Below are 22,169 nucleotides of genomic sequence, written 5' to 3' on the forward strand. Positions count from 1 at the left end.
TGTCACCCAGTGGGGTAGGATTCTCCCTGTTTCAATTCCTGGGATTATTGGAGCATGAAGAGTTTCTGCTTTATGTGAAATTCCATCTACCGTAATATACTTGCATGAAAGTACAGCCTGGCATTTGTATCTGCTTTTCAGGATGAGAGTAGTTACCACTCAGCTCAGGTTTTTTGGGAATTATATACATTTACATGAAAGTTAAAGTGATAAAAGCATATCTTGCCACTTAGACCTTATATACTGTGCTACCTTAAGGAATTTATGGTCATAGAGAATAATTGCTACCTATGGCGAATATTAGGCAGGTTATTAGTCTACATATGGTCAGATAAGGGCTGAGAGTCCCAGAAGGGAACCAAATGGTAAATGAATCAGAGAGGAGAGTAGAAGGGAGGTCCAGCAGCAGCTGCTGGGTCCAGCAGTCACTGGCACCTAGGCATGGTGCCAGCTTGAATTGGAGAAAGGAGCCATGTCAAGGCATAGGGATGAGGCACTGGCCAACTCAGGTACTTCCCTCCTAGTTCCACCTGTCCTTCATAAGCTACAAAAGCTTGTATTTCTTTTTCCTTGTTCCATTTGGGATGTACTAAAGGAGGAGTCAGCTTCTCCCTTCATTCTCTCTCCCTGGTTGGGAGGTTTTAGATTCAGAGCTGTCCAAGACAATCCAGCATTTCCATGTGCCCTGCAACTTTCCTTAACCACAGTCAAGATGATACACCCACCAATTTTTGTCTGCTCTAGATTTACAGCCAAAGTAATTGTGAAAGTTAAATTTATATCTGTGTGGCCCCTTTGGCATTGCTTTCTCTGTTCTTTTTCCTGCCTGTTATTTGTACGGGGTATCATCAGGGTCACAGTGGAAAATTGGGTAAATACTCCGAAACTGACATCAGAGAACATATGGAGATAAACTTGCATCAAAGATTTGACCTATCTAGCTGTTGGAGAGCTCTGCTCACAAGCCCCCACACATTTTAACAGGACACATTAAGATTTGCAGACTACATTGCTTCTCAGCCTTTTGGCTACGATCGAGTGTAATATTCTTGCTGGGCATGGTGGCTCATGCCTGTAATCCCAGCACTTTGGGAGGCTGAGGCGGGTGGATCACTTGAGGTCAGGAGATTGAGACCATCCTGGCTAACATGGTGAAACCCTGTCTACTAAAAACACAAAAAATTAGCCGGGCGTGGTGGGTGGTGTAGTCCCAGCTACTTGGGAGGCTGAGGAAGGAGAATGGCATGAACCCGGGAGGCAGAGCTTGCAGTGAGCTGAGATTGCGCCACTGCACTTCAGCCTGGGTGACAGAGTGAGACTCTGTCTCAAAAAAAAAAAAAAAAAAAAAAAATGTTCGCATACTTAGGAAAGAACTGCACCAAGCTGGCTTTTGGATGGCCTCGCTCTGCTCAAGTTTGCAATAACCCACATTTCTTTCTTTATAGCTCAAGGACATGGTGCCAAAGGAGACAATGTCTATGAATTTCACCTGGAGTTCTTAGACCTTGTGAAGCCAGAGGTATGTTCTTTCCTTTCTCACTTCCCTTCCCATTTTAGGAAATGAATACCAGTAGTTTAGTGAAATGGGGAGCAGGGTTTGTGGAGAGAAGAAGATAAAACCAAAGGGGAATAATAGAGTTCTCTTATTTGGAACAGAGCCCAGGTTTTAGCTGCAGAGGAATGGGAAAGTCAGAGACCCCGTGTTGAATCTGGGCCCCGCCATTTATTAGTGGTGTGATCTTGAACAAGTCTCTTCACTTCTTCGAGTTCCAGTTTTCTCATGTGTTAAATGAAATTCTGGACTAAGTGATCTCCAGGGTTCCTTCCAGCTCTGATATTCTCTGGTTTTAGTGATGGCAGAGGAGTATGGCACCTGTTGAGAACAGAGTTACATAGGGTAGTTGAAGCCCCCACCAAGGGTTACTTTCATGTGACTTTGCCATAGGTGCAGGTGAGAAAAATAGAAATCAAAAAGGGCAAAGGCAGCTGGTCTTCAGAAAGAATACTGCAGATATCATCGAAGCTTCTCCTCCCTTAGAGCCTGAGGAAACTTCTCTCACAAGCAGGGAGAGAATCCAATAGATGGGGTATTTCGGTTTCTGGAATTACACTTAGCTCTGGGGACTTGAGCTTCTTGATTTTCCTGCACAGGTGCTCAGTTGTTTTGAGAAAGCATTAATAATAACCAGTGGTATAGTGGGCAGAGAACCTGTCATGGAGCTTCCTTTGGAGACAAGGGAGAGGCCATGTAGACAAACAATGAGCTGGAATGGCCTATAAGAATTTGAGTTTAGTTGGGAAGACTCCCCAGATTGACCCCTGTGAAAAAGTCTGTAACTGATCCAATACAGTTCTGACCTTGATGCAGGTGTTTCTAAAACAAGGGTCTGCTGAGCTAGGACAGTCATTTTCATGGGAGGAAAATGTATAAGCTGAGGGTGATTGGATGCAGTACCCTTGAGAGGGTGATTGGACGTAGTACCTTGCATGATGTGGCTGTGGCAGGAGGTTCATGCTAGTTCCCTCCAGCCTAACCAGGAATTATTTGCCTTTCTCATCCTGATATCCTCCTGTGTCATTCACTGGGGGAATCAGAGAAGGACGTTATGTTCTTACCAGTTCTCCATGCCAGCCCTTGGTCTAGATCAACCTTTTTGGTACCAGGGTCCAGTTTTGTGGAAGGCACTTTTTTCACAGATGGTGGGGTGGGGATGGTTTCAGGGTGATTCAAATGCATTACCTTTATTGTGCACTTGATTTCTGTTATTATTACATTGTAATATATAATGAAATAATTATACAACTCATTATAATGTAGAATCAGTGAGAGCCCTGAGCTTGTTTTCCTGCAACTAGATGGTCCCATCTGGGGGTGATGGGAGACAGTGACAGATGATCAGGTGTTAGAGTCTCATAAAGAGTGAGCAACCTAGATTCCTTGCATGCACAATTCACAATAGAGTTTGCGCTCCTATGTGAATTTTATGCCAATGCTGATCTGACAGGAGGCAGGGCTCAGGAGGTAATGCAAGTGATGGGGAGCGAGTGTAAATACAGATGAAGTTTTGCTCACTTGCCCACGGCTCAGCTCCTCCTGTGTGGCCCCATTCCCAACAGGCCATGGACCAATACAGGAGTTGGAGACCCCTGGTCTAGATGTTCCCTTTGCATCAGGACTTGCAGGACCAGAGAAAGAAGAATAAACATATCCTGCAGTTTCTCTGTACAGCGCCCCTGGCATGGTGCTGCTTCAGGGAACGGAAGAGGGCATTCTTACATTTTCACTTTCTCTCCTAGCCTGTTTACAAACTGACCCAGAGGCAGGTAAACATTACGGTACAGAAGAAAGTGAGTCAGTGGTGGGAGAGACTCACGAAGCAAGAAAAGCGACCACTGTTTTTGGCCCCTGACTTTGATCGTTGGCTGGATGAATCTGATGCGGAAATGGAGCTCAGAGCTAAGGTTAGTAAGGATCCTAGGATCTAGTCATTGAGGACAAATCATGGGGAACCCACGTCATTCGGGCCACTGCAGATACCTCTCAGGGTCTGAAAGAATAGCGACAAAGTTACAAATTCATTTAAAGACCTGGTGACGTGATTTTCAAGAAGTATTCGCTATGTATTTTGTAGACTGTCCCTCAGTTGAAATCTGTCTGATGTTTCTCTTACAACTAGACTAAGGTGACAGATATTGAGAAGACCACAGAGGTAAAGTGCAGTTCTTACCACATCATATCAAAAGTACATACGGCCGGGTGCGGTGGCTCACGCCTGTGATCCCAGCACTTTGGGAGGCTGAGGCAGACGGATCACAAGGTCAGGAGATCGAGACCATCCTGGCTAGCACAGTGAAACCCTGTCTTTAGTAAAAATACAAAAAATTAGCCGGGTGTGGTGATGCACGCCTGTAGTCCCAGCTGCTCAGGAGGCTGAGGCAGGAGAATGGCGTGAACCCGGGAGGCGGAGCTTGCAGTGAGCCGAGATCGCACCACTGTACTCCAGCCTGGGCAACAGAGTGAGACTCTGTCTCAAAAAAAAAAAAAAACAGTACATACTATCAACATGACACATCACTGTTGATATTAACCATGGATCAGCTGGCTTGAGGTGACGCTTATCAGGTTTCTCCACTATAAGGTTATTTTCCTCTTGCCACTCCTTGGAAGGAAGTCACTATGTGTAGCGTACATTTAAGGAGCAGGGAGTCATGCTTCCTGTCCTTTAGATGGAGTATCTACATAATTATTTGGAATTCTTCTGCATGGGAGAATAATTATGCATGTCTATTGTCTCCTATTTATTTATTCAATCATTTATTTATATCATGTGAGTACATGGTATTTATTTTATACTCTGAGTTACAAACTAATATTATTTATTTCGTTGCTCAAATTCTTCCAGCTTTGGCACTAACTGGCCTTTGGTTATGTCCTCATCCTGCCCATCTTTCATTTGGCTTTTGTATCTTTTTGAGAAAGCGCTATCATTATGGGACTGTTTTTTTTTTTTTTTTTTTTTTTTTTTTTTTGAGCACTTCCTTACTTTCTGGCACTATAAGCTGCTCCAGGCTTATCTTGTATGTACGTTTCCTGCTTCAGCCCTGGAACAGCCATTTCTTCAAGGAGCTCTGTTCTTATTGTAGAATAGTATCGGAAAGCAAGATCTGCGTGCCAGGTATGCTCATTGCTACCAGGTTGCCATTGCTTTTAGGTTGTCTTCACTGGCAGAACAAGAAAATATATGTTTGGATACTAACCCATGCATACACATACACCTGTAAATATTTCTGTATGGATCTATCTGTATCTCTATTAAGCTAAACATGAGTTCATACTGATGTTGGAAACATGATCTTAGCTTCTGGAAAAATTATACTAAAAATCTAGAAATCTTGAAAAATAAAATAGCAGTCTACTTCCTGCCTTAAACTTCTGTTTTATTTCTCTGACTGCAACAGATCTTCTCGATGTCCTTTCCAGCTTTAAGATTCCAAGGTCACTTGTCAGTTTGGAAGCCAGATGATTGGGTTAATTTTGTGAACAATGGATGGGCATCCTGTGATGCTAATGCCACTTAGTAAGGAGGGGTCAGGCGTTTGGCCCTATGACCTAGAATATTTTTCCCAATGATGGCACTTACCCCAACCGGAGGAGGTGGCTTTGAGGAAGTCAGATTACTCAGCCAGCATATGGACTTTTGCAAGCATCTGGGAATTCTAACTTGTGTTCTTGGAAAACTTTTGTCTAAATTCTAGGAAGAAGAGCGCCTAAATAAACTCCGACTGGAAAGCGAAGGCTCTCCTGAAAGTAAGTTGCGCTGCTGCCATGGTAGTTACCAGTTAACTTGTGCTAGTGTTGGAGGTATGGATAATTGTGATGTGGCTGGAGAGCTAACGATTTCATCCCAGTGAGCTGTGTGGGTGAGTTTATGAAAAACCCTTTAGGTCCAGTGCTTAAGGTCTGCAGCACCCACGTCAGAATCCTTACCTTTAATGTTTCCTTTGTGTTTTGGGTGTTATTTCGTGAGTACACCAAGGCTAGTATAACAGAATAAAAGAACTCCTGGACTGGCCTTATGGCAGATGGCAAACAAATCCTGCAGAGACTTGTGGAAATGATTGCGTGGGTCCAAGGCTGCACTCCTTCAGCCTGGTGTTTTTCTCCCAGCTGAAATCTCAAAGGCTGTATGATACGTAAGTGTGGTTGTCAGCCTGAAAGATGGAGAGTGTTTTGTATAGTCCTGCTATTCATTAACCTTTAACAAATCAATTTCTGTTTCCGTCTAACCACTTTAAGCAGGAAGCTCTGTAAGTGTATTATCTTCTGGGTGATGTAGTTAGATTAAATTCAGCAGCTATCTGTTAAAGTCATGCTGTGTGGCAAGCATTGTGCTGGGCCTTTGACTGAGAGCCAGAGGGATCCATTGTAGCGCCCGTACTCAACAGGGCTTACAGTCTTAGTGGGAGAACTTCAGGTCTAGGTAAAACTACCTCTGAAAAGCAGAATGAAATAAGTACTCCCTATTTGTTCTAAGTTGAAATTTTTCAGATTTTAGTGGTACTTATCTAGCATGCCATAAATAAGTGAGGGGAAAGTTTTGGAGCAGTAGTTTTCAAACTGTGTTCCATAGTACCCCAGGGGGTTCCCAGAGATGCTTTGGAGGAGTAGATCACACAAACAGGTCTACCTCAGTCAGAGCAACTCTCTTTTGAGTTTTATTTGTTGGCATTCTGAATAAGGTTTCTTTTGAGAAGGAATTTTAAAAAAGATTTGAATAGCCACTACCTTAGGGGAATATTATTTTAGGAAAGCTGAGGAGGGGAGAGGATCAGTGGAGGCAAAGAATAACAACATAAAAAAGCCACTTTGAGATTTCAATTAATTTTTTGGTGTTTTAAAGGGATAAACTTCAAAAATAGATAAAAATTCTAATATATGGATTTTTTTGGGTGTTAGGTAAAGCTTTAACTGTTTTATCTAAATTCATAAAGTTTTCTGAACAAGGAAGTTCTTTATGGTACGGAAGTGTAATAGATTTTTGTAGTTTTGAAGAAGAAACTTTTTTTTTTTTTTTTTTTGTTGAGACAGAGTCTCGCTTTGTCGCCCAGACTGGAGTGCAGTGGCCGGATCTCAGCTCACTGCAAGCCCCGCCTCCCGGGTTCACGCCATTCTCCTGCCTCAGCCTCCTGAGTAGCTGGGACTACAGACGCCCGCCACCTCGCCCGGCTAGGTTTTTTTTTTGTATTTTTTAGTAGAGACGGGGTTTCACCGTGTTAGCCAGGATGGTCTCGATCTCCTGACCTTGTGATCCGCCCGTCTCGGCCTCCCAAAGTGCTGGGATTACAGGCTTGAGCCACCGCGCCCGGCCGAAGAAGAAACTTTTAATTAGCTAAGTGTTGCTGGAAGTCTGACATTTTTTGGAGTCTTAGGATAAGGCTGTGTTTTTTTTTTTTGTTTTTTTTTTTTTGAGACGGGGTCTTGCTATGCTGTCCAGGCTGATCTTGAGATCCTGGGCTCAAGTGATCGTTCTACCTCAGCCTCCCGAGTAGCTGGGATTACAGGCATGTGCCACTGTGCCTGGCTTAGGCTGCTTTTGATTGACCACATTATTAAATGTGATTATTTGAGGACCAACCAGATGTCTTTGCAGAATATCTGTATCCTAGGAATAAATATATAGCAGCAAAATCTGAACACCACAGATCTTCTCTGAAGAACTGTCCTTTTCTTTACCCTACTCCTTTGACTCAACCATGACTCTGTCAAAGCTCCTTGTTTCTTCCTTTACTCTGTAATTGGCTGTATCTTCATGAATCTTAGGCTGCAGACAAACTTAATGTCCTTTTTTTTCCTGCTTGTTGGTTTGAAATTGTCCTCCTTTGGTTATGTCCTCAGTCTGCCCATCTTTCAAAGCTCAGATCAGGCCAAGTATGGTGGCTCATGCCTGTAATCCCAGCACTTTGGGAGACTGAGATGGGAGGATCTTTTGGTCCAGGAGTTCGAGATCAGCCTGGGCAATGTAGCAAGACTGTGTGTCTACAAAATATGATAGAATATAAAATTAGCAGGGTGTGGTGGCACAGACCTGTAGACCTAACTACTTGGGAGGTCAGGTGGGAGGATGGGTTGACCCCAGGAGGTCAGGGCTGCAGAGAGCTATGGTCGCACCACTGCATTCTAACCTGGGCAACAGAGTGAGATGCTGTCTCAAAAAAAAAAAAAAAGCCCAGATTAGATACCAGCTTTATCCATGTAGACTAGCTTGATGCCCACTTCTCCAGCCTAATGTCATTTTTTCACCTTGAAAGTTTCACAAGGCATTACTTGTCACTCCCCACCTGGTATTACAGTTTTTAGATTGTAAGCTCTGAGGGCAGCCTTGAACTACCTTTGTATCCCAGTAGTTCTTCTCACAGTACCTTGCACATTGTACGTATTCAGTTAATGCTTGGTTGAATGAATATATAACCAAATATCAGAATTGGTTTTTTCATTTACTGTATCTATCTCTGTAAGCTAGTTTGACCTCAGTGACCTTAAAGAAATTCCAGAAAAGAAAAAACTATGGATTATATTAAGATGACTGGAGGGTCAGGCATGGTGGCTCATGCCTGTAATCCCAGCACTTTGAGAGGCCAAGGTGGGCAGATCACCTGAGGTCAGGAGTTTAAGACCACCCTGGCCAACATGATGAAACCCTGTCTCTGCTAAAATACAAAAATTAGCCGGGCATGGTGGTGGGTGCCTGTAATTCCAGCTACTCGGGAGGCTGCGGCAGGAGAATTGCTTGAACTTGGGAGTGCCGCTGCACTCCAACCTGGGTGACAGAGCAAGACTCCATCTCAAAAATAACTAACTAAATAAAAAATAACTGGAGCAGGAGCTGAGGAAATCTTTTTCCTTTTTGTAATGTCTCTTCAGATGGCCATTTTTTTTGGCCAGGTGTTATGGAAAAAATACAACACTACAACACTCAGCTGCTTTTTCCTATTTTCTTACTCAACAACAATCAACACAGAAGACTTCTGTGACCAAGTGTGTGGGTTTTTTCCACCCACACAGCAAGCAAGCAATGAGTTCTGCAGCAGACACCAGCTGAGTGCCCTCTGATTCAATTCCGACACTATTTACCTAGAGATAGCATCAGATTCCCACAGATGAAGGGTTCAGTCTCCAAGACACCCTCTTGCCCCAGCCTGTCCCGAGTCTGGGCCTCCAGAACTTGTGACCAATAAGCTGTAAATTACGGTTCCCACAACCCGCTCTGGGGTTTGATTGATTTGCTAGCGTGGCTCCACAGAACTCAGGGAAACAAGGTTGTTGGTTTATTGTAAGGGATATTATGAAGGATACAGATGAAGAGATTAGGAGGAAGTATGGAGGAAGTGGCGCAGAGCTTCCATGCCCTCCCCAGGTGTGCCACCCTCCAGGAACCTCCATGTGTTTAGCTGTCTGGAAGCTGACCAAACCCTGTCCCCTTGGGCCTTTTATGGAGACTTCATCTGATAGGCATGACTGAAGCATGTTGCACTGTGTTGAAATGTGATTAGAAAAAAAGGGTCTGACCTAAACCCCACAAGGCCTGTCTGTCCAGATTCTTCTCAGCCCCTCTGTGCAGTGTTCCCTCCTCCAGAGTATGAAGCAAGACCCTCTCTGGAATGAGGGTCTTAGGACCCACATTCAGATTAGAGTCATGCCTTGGGCAGCTGAAAGGAAGGCAGGGAAAGTCATAGAGGAAGATTCTGTTTTCTGAGGCCTAAAGTGTCCCAACATTATAACAAAAAACTATAACAAGGGCTGTGGGAGTTATGAGCCAGAAACTGTGGATGAAAACCTATATATACATGTACACATATCATAATATCACACCAGGGGTAATATTTTTTTCTTGGGTTTGTTATGTCTGTATACCTATTCTTCAAGGCTGGGACAGGAAGTCCTGCTGAAAATACACGCTGGAGAGCAATGTTCCTTGTGTGTTTCTCTGTGGGAGTAGGAGCCCAGACTGGTGAGGACCAGGACCAGATATTTGTGTGGGAGCTTAGGAGCATTCAAGAAGGAAAAAGGATTGAAGTCATCCAGATATGCCTCATACATCTCTCTTCTGCTGGGACTATTGCTTTTAATAGCTTACTGCTTTGCTTTGCTTTACAGCTCTTACAAACTTACGGAAGGGATACCTGTTTATGTATAATCTTGTGCAGTTCTTGGGATTTTCCTGGATCTTTGTCAACCTGACTGTGCGATTCTGCATCTTGGGAAAAGGCAAGTAAGAAATTTTTGGATTAATTTTCCCTTTCTCAGTAGTTTGGCCCAGTATTCACTCTGCCTTTGATGTTAATAATAACCGCTGCATTTGTGCAGCACCCTCTACTTTTTGTTGTGCTTTCATAGCTCTTATTTCCCATGACCTTGTGAAATAAGCTGACTGGTATTCTTTCCATTTAACAGGTAATAAAAATATAGGCCTAGAGATGGTCAAAAATGGTTCACATCCATAGCTAGCCAGAGCCACATCTTGGGCTAGAATCCTTTTGTATGTTCACTAACAACTAAATAAATTGATGTGATACTTCCAGTGCCAAAGTTATGCAAGGCCAAAAGTGTTCTCACCCTTTTGGAGCCTAAATAGGTTCTAAAATGAACTATTCTAAAACAGAATAAAAAGAGTATCATAAATATATTAGTTCTTCTTTTTTTTGTTGTTTTTTTTTGAGACGGAGTCTCACTCTGTCGCTCAGGCTTGAGTGCAGTGTCGCGATCTCGGCTCACTGCAAGCTCCGCCTCCCGGGTTCACGCCATTCTCCTGCCTCAGCCTCCTGAGTAGCTGGGACTACAGGCGCCCACCACCACGCCCGGCTAACTTTTTTTTTTTTTTGTATTTTTCGTGGAGACAGGGTTTCACCATGTTAGCCAGGATAGTCTTGATCTCCTGACTTTGTGATCTGTCCACCTCGGCCTCCCAAAGTGCTGGTATTACAGGCGTAAGCCACTGCACCGGGCCCAATTCTTCTTAATTTATGTGTTTAACAGGATTCTGGCTTTGACCAGTGGCATTCCATTGGTAAATGCCAATGGGAAATTTTTGAGAATTTGATCTAAAGTATTCTGAAACTTTATTTGATGAATAAATAGGTAATAAAATTGAGGAGAAGAAAGAGTAATGGGAGAGGATTTTTCTACCTGATAATGAAAGTATGGACCAGGTGTAATAGCTCATGCCTGTAATCCCAGCACTTTAAGAGGCTGACATGGGAGGATCTCTTGAACCCAGGAGGTTGAAGCTGCAGTAAGCCATGATCATGACACTGTACTATAGACTGGGTGATGGAGCAAGACCTTGACTCTTAAAAAAATGAGACAGGTGGCCGGGCGTGGTGGCTCACGCCTGTAATCCCAGCACTTTGGGAGGCTGAGGTGGGCGGATCATGAGGTCAAGAGATCGAGACCATCCTGGTCAACATGGTGAAAACCCTGTCTCTACTAAAAGTACAAAAATTAGCTGGGTGTAGTGGCAGGCGCCTGTAGTCCCAGCTACTCAGGAAGCTAAGGCAGGAGAACCACTTGAACCCGGGAGGTGGAGGTTGCAGTGAGCTGAGATTGCACCACTACACTCCAGCCTGGCGACAGAGTGAGACTCCATCTCAAAAAAAAAAAAAGAGAAAGGCATATAAGGTGTACGTGTTAACTTTCTGGTAACTGGTAGAGCTTACTGTTCATGACCCCAGTGGCCTGCACCCTTCCTGCTTAGTTAAGTAAGAAACTCGAATCTGACTGGATGTTTGTTATTCCTTTCCTATAGTTATTTTCATGAAAGGAGTGAGCTAGTTTGAGAAATAGTTCTGTTGGAATTTACCAACTGATTCATCCTTAACGTATATTTTTGCCCATAGAGTCCTTTTATGACACATTCCATACTGTGGCTGACATGATGTATTTCTGCCAGATGCTGGCAGTTGTGGAAACTATCAATGCAGCAATTGGAGTCACTACGTCACCAGTGCTGCCTTCTCTGATCCAGGTATTGAATAGTTGAGCTAAAGGGTGGGTAATGGAAGGTCCCATTATTTGTCTAGTAGGTATGTGGATTAGTCCATTTTCATGCTGCTCGTAAAGACATACCCGAGACTGGGCAATTTACGAAAGAAAAAGGTTTAATTGGCTTATAGTGCCATGTGGCTGGGAAGGTCTCACAATCATGGTGGAGGGCGAAAGGCACCTCTTACATGGTGGCGGCAAGAGAGAATGAGGAAGAAGCAAAAGCGGAAACCCCTGGTAAACCCATCAGATCTTGTGAGACTTATTCACTATCACAAGAATAACATGGGAAAGACTGGCCCCCATGATTCAATTACCACCCCTTAGGTCCCTCCCACAACACATGGGAATCCTGGGAAATACAATTCAAGTTAAGATTTGAATGGGGACACAGCCAAACCATATCATTCCACCCCCGGCCCCTCCAAATCTCATGCTCTCACATTTCAAAACCAATCATGCCTTCTCACCAGTCCCCCAAAGTCTTATTTCAGCATTAACCCCAAAGTCCACAGTCCAAAGTCTCATCTGAGACAAGGCAAGTCCCTTCTGCCTTTGAGACTGTAAAATCAAAGCACACTAGTTACTTCCTAGACACAAGGGGAGTACTGGCATTGGGTAAATATAGCCGTTCCAAATGGGAGAAATTGGCCAAAATGAAGGGGTTACAGTGCCCATGCAAGTCTGAAATCCAGTGGGGCAATCAAACTTTAAAGCTCCAAAATGATCTCCTTTGACTCCAGGTCTCACATCCAGGTCACACTGATGCAAGAGGTGGGTTCCCATGGTCTTAGGCAGCTCTGCCCCTGTGACTTTGCAGGGAGCAGCCTCCCTCCCGGCTGCTTTCACAGGCTGGCATTGAGTGTCTGTGGCTTTTCCAGGTGCATGGTGCAAGTTGTCAGTGGATCTACCATTCTGGGGTCTGGAGGATGGCGGTTCTCTTCTCACAGCTCCACTAGGCGGTGCCCCAGTAGGGACTCTGTGTAGGGGCTCCAACCCCATATTTCCCTTCCTCACTGCCCTAGCAGAGGTTCTCCATGAGGGCCCCGTCCCTGCAGCAAACTTTTGCCTGGGCATCCAGGCGTTTCCATAAATCTTCTGAAATCTAGGCAGAGGTTCCCAAACCTCAATTCTTGACTTCTCTGCACGTACAGGCTCACCACCATGTGGAAGCTGCCGGAGCTTGGGGCTTGCACCCTCTGAAGCCACAGCCTGAGCTGTACATTGGCCCCTCTCAGCCAAGGCTAGAGCAGCTAGGACACAGGGCACCAAATCCCTAGGTTGCACACAGCATGGGGACCCTGGGCCTGCAAGGGATGGGAGGGACTGCCGTGAAGGGCTCTGACATGGCCTGGTTACATTTACCCCATGGTCTTGGGGATTACATTAGGCTCCTTGCTACCTATGCAAATTTCTGCAGCCAGCTTGAGCTTCTCCTCAAAAAATGGGTTTTTCTTTTCTACTGAATCATCAGGCTGCAAATTTTCCAAACTTTTATGCTCCTGTTTCTCTTTTAAAATGGAATGCTTTTAACAGTACCCAAGTCACCTCTTGAATGCTTTTCTGCTTAGAAATTTCTCCTGCCAGATACCCTAAATCATCTCTCTCAAGTTCAGAATTCTGCAGATCTCTAGGGCAGGGGCCAAATGCTGCCAGTCTCTTTGCTAAAATATAACAAGAGTCACCTTTGCTTCCAAGAAGTTCTTCATCTCCATCTGAGACTACCTCAGCCTGGACTTTATTGTTCATATCACTATCAGCATTTTTGTCAAAGCCTTTCAATAAATCTCTATGAGGTTCCAAACTTACCCACATTTTCCTGTCTTCTTCTGAGCCCTCCAAACTCTTCCAACCTCTGTCTGTTACCCAGTTCCAAAGTCACTTCCACATTTTTTTGGGTATCTTTTCAGCAACATCCAACTTTACTGGTACCAATTTACTGTATTAGTCCGTTTTCCCACTGCTGATAAAGACATACCTGAGACCAGGCAATTTACAAAAGAAAGAGGTTTAATTGGATTTACAGTTCCATGTGGCTGGGGAAGGTCTCACAATCATGGTGCAGGGCAAAAGGCACTTCTTACATGGCGGTGGCAAGAGAGAATGAGGAAGAAACAAAAGCGGAAACCCCTGATAAGCCCACCAGATCTCGTGAGATTTATTCACTAACATGAGAATAGCACAGGAAAGACTGGCCCCTATGATTCATTTACCTCCCCCTGGGTCCCTCCCACAACATGTGGGAATTCTGGGAGATACAATTCAAGTTGACATTTGAACAGGGACACAGCCAAAACATATCTGTATGTTACATTTTGCTAAGAAGTCTCAATTAGTAAAAACACCTATTTGTACAGGAATAGCATTATTTTACCTGAAGAAGAAAGAACATTTAAAACCTCAGGGATATTTATCAAAGTAGACTTTTACTATTTCTGGTCTATTTCATTTTTTATAATATCCTCATGAAATAACAAAGTTATAAATAGCTTTAAGACTAGGGAAATTCGACTCTTAGGCAGGAGCTGAAAAACCTACCTTCAGTCTCCTTAGTTAGAAATGTACTTGGTTTCCTCCCACCTTGCATAGATGAAGGCAGTACTTCTTAAAAACTTCTATTAATGAAAAGTACAATAATCAAACTTTAAAATTTACAGCCAGCCATGGTGGCTCATTCCTGTAATCCCCACATTTCGGGAAGCTGAGGCAGGAGGATTGCTTGAGGCCAGCAGTTTGAGAACAGCCTGGGCAGCATAGTGAGACCCCATTTCTAAAAAAACAAAAATTTGCCAGGCATGGTGATGGGCACCTATATTCCCACTACTTGGGAGGCTGAGACAGAAGGATTCCTTGAGTGCAGGAGTTTGATGTTGCAGTGAGCTGTGATTGTGCCACTGCCCTCCAACCTGGGCAACAGAGCAAGACCCCTGTCTAAAAAAATAAAAAATAAAAATTTAATGGATAGTTTGTGTTGTAGATTAGACATAGCTGAAGAGAAAATTAGTGAACTGTTTGAGATACAGGAAGGAATATAGAGCACAAAAAGTAAATATACAGACATAATTTTCTTGAATTATAAGACTCGATATTATAATATTGTTAGTTCTCTTATTTACCTGTAGATTAAATACAGTTCCAATCACAGTCTAAAAAATTTTGGAATGTGAGGAGAAAATTCTGAAGTTTTTTGAAAAAACAGAGGGCCATCCAGGATAGTAGCATCATTTTCAATAGCTAAAATGTGCAAGCAACCCAAGTTCATCTACAGATGAATGGGTAAGAACGACTGTTATATACATACAATGGGATATTATGTAGCCTTAAAAATGAAGGAAACTCTCAAGTATGCCACAACATGGATGAACCTTAAGGAAACTATTCTAAGTGAAATAAGCCAATCACAGAAAGTCAAATACTGGATGACTCTGCTTATATGAGGTAGTTAAAATAGTCAAAATCATAGAGACAGAAAGTAGAATGGTGTTTCCCAGGGGCTGGCTGAGTGGGGAGTTATTGTTTAATGGGTCATAGTTTCTTTTCTTTCTTTTTTATTCTTTTTTTTTTTTTTTTTGAGAGAGAGAGTCTCGTCCTTTTGCCCAGGCTGTAGTGCAGTGGCACGATGTAGGCTCACTGCAGCCTCCGCCTCCCGGGTTCACGCGATTCTCATGCCTCAGCCTCTTGAGTAGCTAGGATTATAGGTGCCCGTCACCACGCCTGGCTAATTTTTGTAGTTTTAGTAGAGACGGGGTTTCCCATGTTGGCCAGGCTGGTCTCGAACTCCTGACCTCAGGTGATCCACACACCTCAGCCTCCCAAAGTGCTGGGATTACAGATGTGAGCCACTGTGGCCGGCAATGGTTCATAGTTTTATTTTACAAGATGAAAAGAGCTGTGGAGATGGATGGTGATTATGGTTGCACAACATAATGAATGTATTTGATACCAATCAACTAAACACTTAAAAATGATTAAGATGGTAAAGTTTATGTGTATTTTTTTTTTGGAGATGGTGTTTTGCTCTTTTGCCCAGGCTGGAGTGCAGTGGTATGATCTTGGCTCACTGCAACCTCCGCCTCCCACGTTCGAGCGATTCTTCTGCCTCAGCCTCCCAAGTAGCTGGGACTACAGGCGCTTGCCACCACGCCTGGCTAATTTTTGTATTTTTAATAGAGATGGGGTTTCACCATGTTGTCCAGGTTGGTCTCGAACTCCTGACCTCAAGTGATCTGCCCGCTTGGCCTTCCAAAGTGCTGGTATTACAGGCATGAGCCACCGCACCTGGCCGTTATGTGTATTTTACCACAATTTTTTAAATGGGGGAATAAAAAGCAAAGGGTTGAGAATATTCTCTAAAGAAGAACTCAAGTTGGGGACTTACCCTATAAGAAATCAAGACAGTATAAAGATTTAGTAACTAATACCATGTTGTATGGTACAAAGATAGTCACATAGACCACGCGAACAGAATAAAACCCAGAAACAGACAACCCATATATATATGAAGAATAGAATGTCTATCGTATATTGGAATGTCTTGCCACAGTGAAAATGAGTGGACTATAGCCACATGCATCAACATAGATGAGTCTCTGGCCCATAACCCTGAGTAAGAAGCAAGTCACAGAATAATACATATAGAATGATTTCAAAAAGTTTTAAAACAGGCAAAATGAAACAATGTACTGTTCAGGAATACATACACAAGCAGTAATCCATAAAGAAAAGCCATGGGCCAGGCGCAGTGGCTCATGCCTATAATCCCAGCACTCTGGGAGGCTGAGGTAAGAGGATCACTTGAGCCCAAGAGTTTGAGCAAGCCTGGCCAACACAGTGAGACCCCATCTCTACAAAAAAATAAAATTAGCCAGTGTGGTAGTACACGCCTGTGATCCCAGCTGCTTGAGAGGCTTCAAGTGGGAGGATTTCTTGAGCCCAGAAGTTCAAGGCTGCAGTGAGCCATGATTGTGCCACTGCACTCCAGCCTGGGTGACGGAGCGAGACCTTGTCTCAAAAACAAACAAAAACATGGAATGATTAACACATGATAGTCGTTACTTATAGGGGTCTCACATTTGTAGTGCTCTATTTCTTAACTTGGATTATGTAAATTCAAATGTTTATTTGGCAGTATTCTTTAGACTGTGTTTGAACATGTGTGTGTATTTTAAGGAAACGATTTATGATATAGTTACACACACAAAATATTGTACCTATCTGGTCACAAAGACTGGTTTGGGCACTTTGCTTGTTCCAGAACTGGAGCAGGATTAAACTGGTAGAGCTCAGTCTTTTCTCTTTGCCTTGCATTTAGTGGGGTTAGGTTTCAGATAACACATTTGTATAACTTTACGTATATTTTATTAACTTTTTTCTCTTTTGGGTCTTTCTAATAGCTCCTTGGAAGAAATTTTATTTTGTTTATCATCTTTGGCACCATGGAAGAAATGCAGAATAAAGCTGTGGTTTTCTTTGTGTTTTATTTGTGGAGCGCAATTGAAATTTTCAGGTGGGTAGAAATGCCAGGATGGTGTTTGAATGCTTCTCCCTCTTTGCAGCAGCTCTGTTCTTGAGGGAGTCATTGTCTTAGCCAGAGTCTCATTTGGTTTGGGACTAAGATTACATATGTGGAGAATTCTGGTTGCATCTATGTGCTCTGCAAAGTTGAGGCAGATTTTTTTATTTTTATTTTTATTTTTATTTTATTTTATTTTATTTATTTATTTTTTTTTTTGAGACGGAGTCTCGCTCTGTCGCCCAGGCTGGAGTGCAGTGGCCGGATCTCAGCTCACTACAAGCTCCGCCTCCCGGGTTCACGCCATTCTCCGGCCTCAGCCTCCCGAGTAGCTGGGACTACAGGCGCCCGCCACCTCGCCCGGCTAGTTTTTTGTATTTCTTAATAGAGACGGGGTTTCACCGTGTTAGCCAGGATGGTTTCGATCTCCTGACCTCGTGATCCGCCCGTCTCGGCCTCCCAAAGTGCTGGGATTACAGGCTTGAGCCACCGCGCCCGGCCGAGGCAGATTTTTTTAAAGCCGTCATTGGATCATAATACCAGACCGGATACTAGGGAGCAGAAGAGGAGAACCAGAGAAAGGGAAGACTCATCTTACTATGACTTCAGGATCTTGCAGTCTTGGAAAGAGAGGACCCATCCACATGGAAAAATTATTGAAAGGGCTGAAGAAACATGAGGTTGAAGGAGCAATCCAGGTTGGATAGAACTAGTTTAAGACTAAATTTAAGGGATGATAGAAATGAATCTTACACTACAAGATTATTGAAGTTTGAAATGGCCTCTAACCTAATTTTCCCATTCTCGGTTGTTAGTAGAATAAATACCTTTTAAGAAATGGATCTAGTTAAAGTAGATGTATTCTTCTTTACCAGATCATACACACTCCATATTTCTTCCCTTTCAGTCAGCTGGAGCAAGGATTTTGCAAATGAACTCTTCAGCTCCAGGTTTGGTGGTATTTTGACAAAGTTGCTAGTTGAGAGGGGGAACAGGCCATAGCAGCCTTAAATTGTGTCTTAACCATGGTCTGTGTCCCATGGCACCCAGTGTACCCTCTAATAGCCTTAATACAAAGGTAAAACAGATTATAGGTCCTATGTTTTTCAAATCAGACAGGTAATGTGCTGATGTAACAAGGTTTGAGGGAAGCACATCTCACACAGGAGAGCGAAAATCCAATTATCACACTTATGAGCTATAAAAGGATCAGATTATGGGTCCTTAATGCAATGTTTACTGTTTGAGAAGGAACATTTCTTTTCTCAAGGGATCTCTTTTAAAATAGAGTATGTCTGATTCTAGATTAGAGGTCTTTTGTATACTTTAATTTTGCTAACAACTCACTTATCCAGAAATAAAGTATCTAATATCCTTACCTACTGGGAATGTAGATCAGTACTAGGAATAAAGCCAAACAACGTCTGAGTATCCAGTCCCTATACTGAAAAAAGAGGGTTCCTTTGAGACCTAAACTTAGTCTGCCATTAAAGAGAGTTCACATCCTTTGAAAATTTAGGGCGTAGTGTGACAAGTTTATGGGTTGATAGCCAGCTTTATAATTCTGTTCTGAAGAAACCATGTGTGGTTAACTGAGAAATATAATTCATCTATTTAAATGATATTCTAAGGTCGCATTCAGAACCTGAAGCGCCTTTTCACGTTGGAATCACTTATTTTCAATAGGTACTCCTTCTACATGCTGACGTGCATTGACATGGATTGGAAGGTGCTCACATGGCTTCGTTACACTCTGTGGATTCCCTTATATCCACTGGGATGTTTGGCGGAAGGTACTCTCAGGGACTCTTAGCTTTCATAGCTTAGCTCCAGAGGGTGCCCAGAGGCTGAGAGACCAGTCCTTTCTTCCCCGGCCTTAGTCCGATAAATGGAAGTGTTGGACTTTTCAGGGATTTCTTTGCATGGGCTTCCTTCCATAATACTCCTGGTACCCAGACTGTTCCAGAAAAGTAGCTCATTTTGTAACATTGGAAAGCCTGGTGGTCCTGTCCTGTATGTTTCCCATTTGTATGATGCTTTTAGTATTCCAAAGGGGATTCTTACTGACAACTTTATTTTATTCTGACAAACATCTTGTACATAAGTCAGCTAGGGATTTTTCTCTCCATTTTATAGAATAGAAGAAGCCCACTGCCATGACTTCCTCATCTGTCTCTCTGTTGACAGGTTGGAGGCTGATCTCTTAGAAAACTAGGGGAAAAAAAGAAGAGGCATGAGCTTTCTGTACAAAGGGAGGAGGAAGCCTTTCTAGCACACCCAGAACTGAAACTTCAGAGTATTAGGGCTGGAAGTTTCTGTCATTAGATGTGACTGTTTCATTTGCTTCTAACAAGTTCTTGTTTCTGTTTTCAGCTATCTCAGTGATTCAGTCCATTCCAATATTCAATGAGACAGGACGATTCAGTTTCACGTTGCCATATCCAGTGAAAATCAAAGTTAGATTTTCCTTTTTTCTTCAGATTTATCTTATAATGATATTTTTAGGTAAGTATTGATTCTGTAATACAGACTTTTTCTTGTCACTTCTTAGAGAGTAGAAATAAGTCATTCAGAAATGTAAAAGTCCATATGAAAATTCTTTTGGGATAGAATTAGAGAATGATTACTTTGCAAAAACAGACCCACTAGGGGAATATGCTATGGTAAGGAAATATTTTTCTAAATCTCCAGTGGTTAAAGTATGTTCTTTAAGTGCTCTTGGTGATTGGGAATATACCATAAGATATTTCTTGTTTAAAACAATGTAAGGGGATAGGCATGGTGGTTTACGCCTGTAATCCCAGCACTTTGGGAGGCTGAGGCTGGCGGATCACGAGGTCAGGAGTTCGAGACCGGCCTGACCAACATGGTGAAACCCCATCTCTACTAAAAATACAAAAATTAGCTGGGCGTGGTGGCGGATGCCTGTAATCCCAGCTAATCAGGAGTCTGAGGCAGGAGAATTGCTTGAACCCGGGAGGCAGAGGTTGCAGTGAGCTGAGATTATGCCATTGCACTCCATCCTGGGCAACAGAGCAGGACTCTATCTCAAAAAAAAAAAAAAAGTAAGGAGCTCTTTTAAAATAGACTAAGAAGCTCCCACTATTACTAATTTCAGTAGCACATTCCTCATCCAGAGTTTATAGAGGTGATAAGACAGCTGGCAGCAAGGAAGGGAGAAGGGAATAAAGGCCTCTGAGCAGCCAAGGGTTGTCGTAAAGTCTTCCACCTCACAGTAGGAAAGTTCCCTGCTCCTCATGGAAAACCTGCTGACTTATTAATTTATGTTTATATAAAATCATAAATTCATGCCTTACTTTATAAAAACTAAGAACAGAAGGGAAAAAGAAATAAACCTAAATTATTACAAATACGACAAATTTAAAAGGTTTCCCAACTATAAGGATTTTTTTGTTGTTTTTGTTAAATTTTTTTTAGAGGCCGGGTATGGTGGCTTATGTCTGTAATCCCAGCACTTTGGGAGGCTGAGGTGGGCAGATCACTTGAGGTCAGGAGTTCAAGACCAACCTGGCCAACATGGCGAAACCCCATCTCTACTAAAAATACAAAAATTAGCTGGGCATGGTGGCGCATGCCTGTAATTCCAGCTACTTGGGAGGCCGAGGCAAGAGAATCGCTTGAACCCAGGGGGCAGAGGTTACAATGAACTGAGATTGTGCCACTGCACTGCAGCCTGTGTGACAGAGCGAGACTCTGTCTCAAAAAAAAATTTTATTAGTAATCAATATTTGGTAATTTCTAAATGCAACTATACATGATTCTATCCATATTATCTATATTCTATACGTAGATGTGAAAATACATACATTCTTATATGTAGGTTAAATACAATTTGAGAAAAACAAGTAATTTTTTCCCTTTAAGAGCAGACTGTTTAATACTTATTGATTTGAATATGACAACTAAGAATATAAAAAGTCAGAATGAAAGGAATTTTGTCATTAAATATATTGAGAGGAGAAAACACTGATTATCATACATAGAACTTTACATGTTTAATGATAAGACAAGCTCCTAACTATAAGGACTTTTTAAAGTTTTGATACATTTTAGTGGTAATTTATATATATTTCCTTGCTTTATTTCACAAAAGACTTAAGGTAGCCCTAAATAAATATAACTGTCCAGTCTTCTAGCCATAGAAGGATGCAACAAGTGTATTAGTTCTCTATTGCTGTGTAACAAATGACCCCAAAACTTAGCAGCTGAAAACAATAAACAGTTATTATCTCACATAGTTTCCGAAGGTCAGGAAGCAGCCTGGCTGGGTGGTACTGGCTCAGGGTCTCATGAGGTTTCAGTCAGGCTGTCAGCTGGTGCTGCAGTTTCTGTAGACTTGACTGGGGCTGGAGGATCTGCTCCAAGCTCACTCTTGTGGCTGTTGACAGGAGGCTTCGGTTTCTTGCCATAGCCCCTCTCCATATGGCTACTCATGGCATGGCTTCCCCCACCCAGAGCAATTGGTTAGAGAGAGAGAGCCAGAAGCCATAGTGCCTAATCTCAGAAGTGACAAACCATCACACAGACCAACCCAGTATAACATGGGAGGGGACTACACAAAGGTATGAAATAACGGGAGGTAGAGGTTGTTGGGATCGTTGTTGCGGCTTGCTACCCTGGACAGTGAGAGGAAGACCATGCAAGGTAAGCCCAGGAAGCGAGAAAGCCCAGTGGTCTTGGTCATTTAGTGTTGGGGGAGGAGAGACTTACACCATAGTGTTAGGAGCCCCTTAGTGTACCAGTGTATGGCAGATGTACAGTTAAATAGTATACATTGTAGGCCCACGTCATTTGCAAAAGGTTAACGTCTACTTCTTTTTTTCTATTTCAGCAAAGGGTATAATCCATTTAAGAAAGATTGCCAACCAAAACTATTAAAATGTTTTGCCCTTGAAGAGAGGAACCCTCAGTTCAGAAAATGTACTCATTAAAGACAGCTTTTTACCTTTATTACTGTATAAATTCAGTATAACTAGGCCCCATGAAATGGGCATAAGATAGAGAGGAATAAATATTGGAAAGACATTTAAAATACTTTAGTAAACAGGGTAGAGGGGTGGAAATATTTTAAAGTGCATTGCCTTACTACCTTTCTTT

General features: G+C 42.7%; 1 protein-coding gene and 1 non-coding gene across 2 annotated transcripts in view; one reads left to right on the forward strand and one right to left on the reverse strand.

The window, feature by feature from the left end:
• The window catches only part of HACD3 (3-hydroxyacyl-CoA dehydratase 3), a 49,274-nt gene that overhangs the window by 23,744 nt on the left and 3,361 nt on the right, over window positions 1-22,169 (forward strand). The window contains exons 3-10 of the mRNA XM_050796010.1: window positions 1,446-1,519; window positions 3,298-3,462; window positions 5,257-5,308; window positions 9,656-9,766; window positions 11,395-11,522; window positions 16,933-17,045; window positions 18,738-18,844; window positions 19,425-19,556. Coding sequence (XP_050651967.1) covers window positions 1,446-1,519; window positions 3,298-3,462; window positions 5,257-5,308; window positions 9,656-9,766; window positions 11,395-11,522; window positions 16,933-17,045; window positions 18,738-18,844; window positions 19,425-19,556 — 882 coding nt within the window. The remainder of the gene's footprint in view (window positions 1-1,445; window positions 1,520-3,297; window positions 3,463-5,256; window positions 5,309-9,655; window positions 9,767-11,394; window positions 11,523-16,932; window positions 17,046-18,737; window positions 18,845-19,424; window positions 19,557-22,169) is intronic.
• LOC126960469 (small nucleolar RNA U13) lies at window positions 18,161-18,261 on the reverse strand. Its single transcript, XR_007728012.1, has one exon. It is a non-coding gene; the product is annotated as a small nucleolar RNA U13 (small nucleolar RNA).

This window comes from Macaca thibetana, chromosome 7 (genome assembly GCF_024542745.1).
Source record: "Macaca thibetana thibetana isolate TM-01 chromosome 7, ASM2454274v1, whole genome shotgun sequence".
Classification (NCBI taxonomy): Eukaryota; Metazoa; Chordata; class Mammalia; order Primates; family Cercopithecidae; genus Macaca; species Macaca thibetana.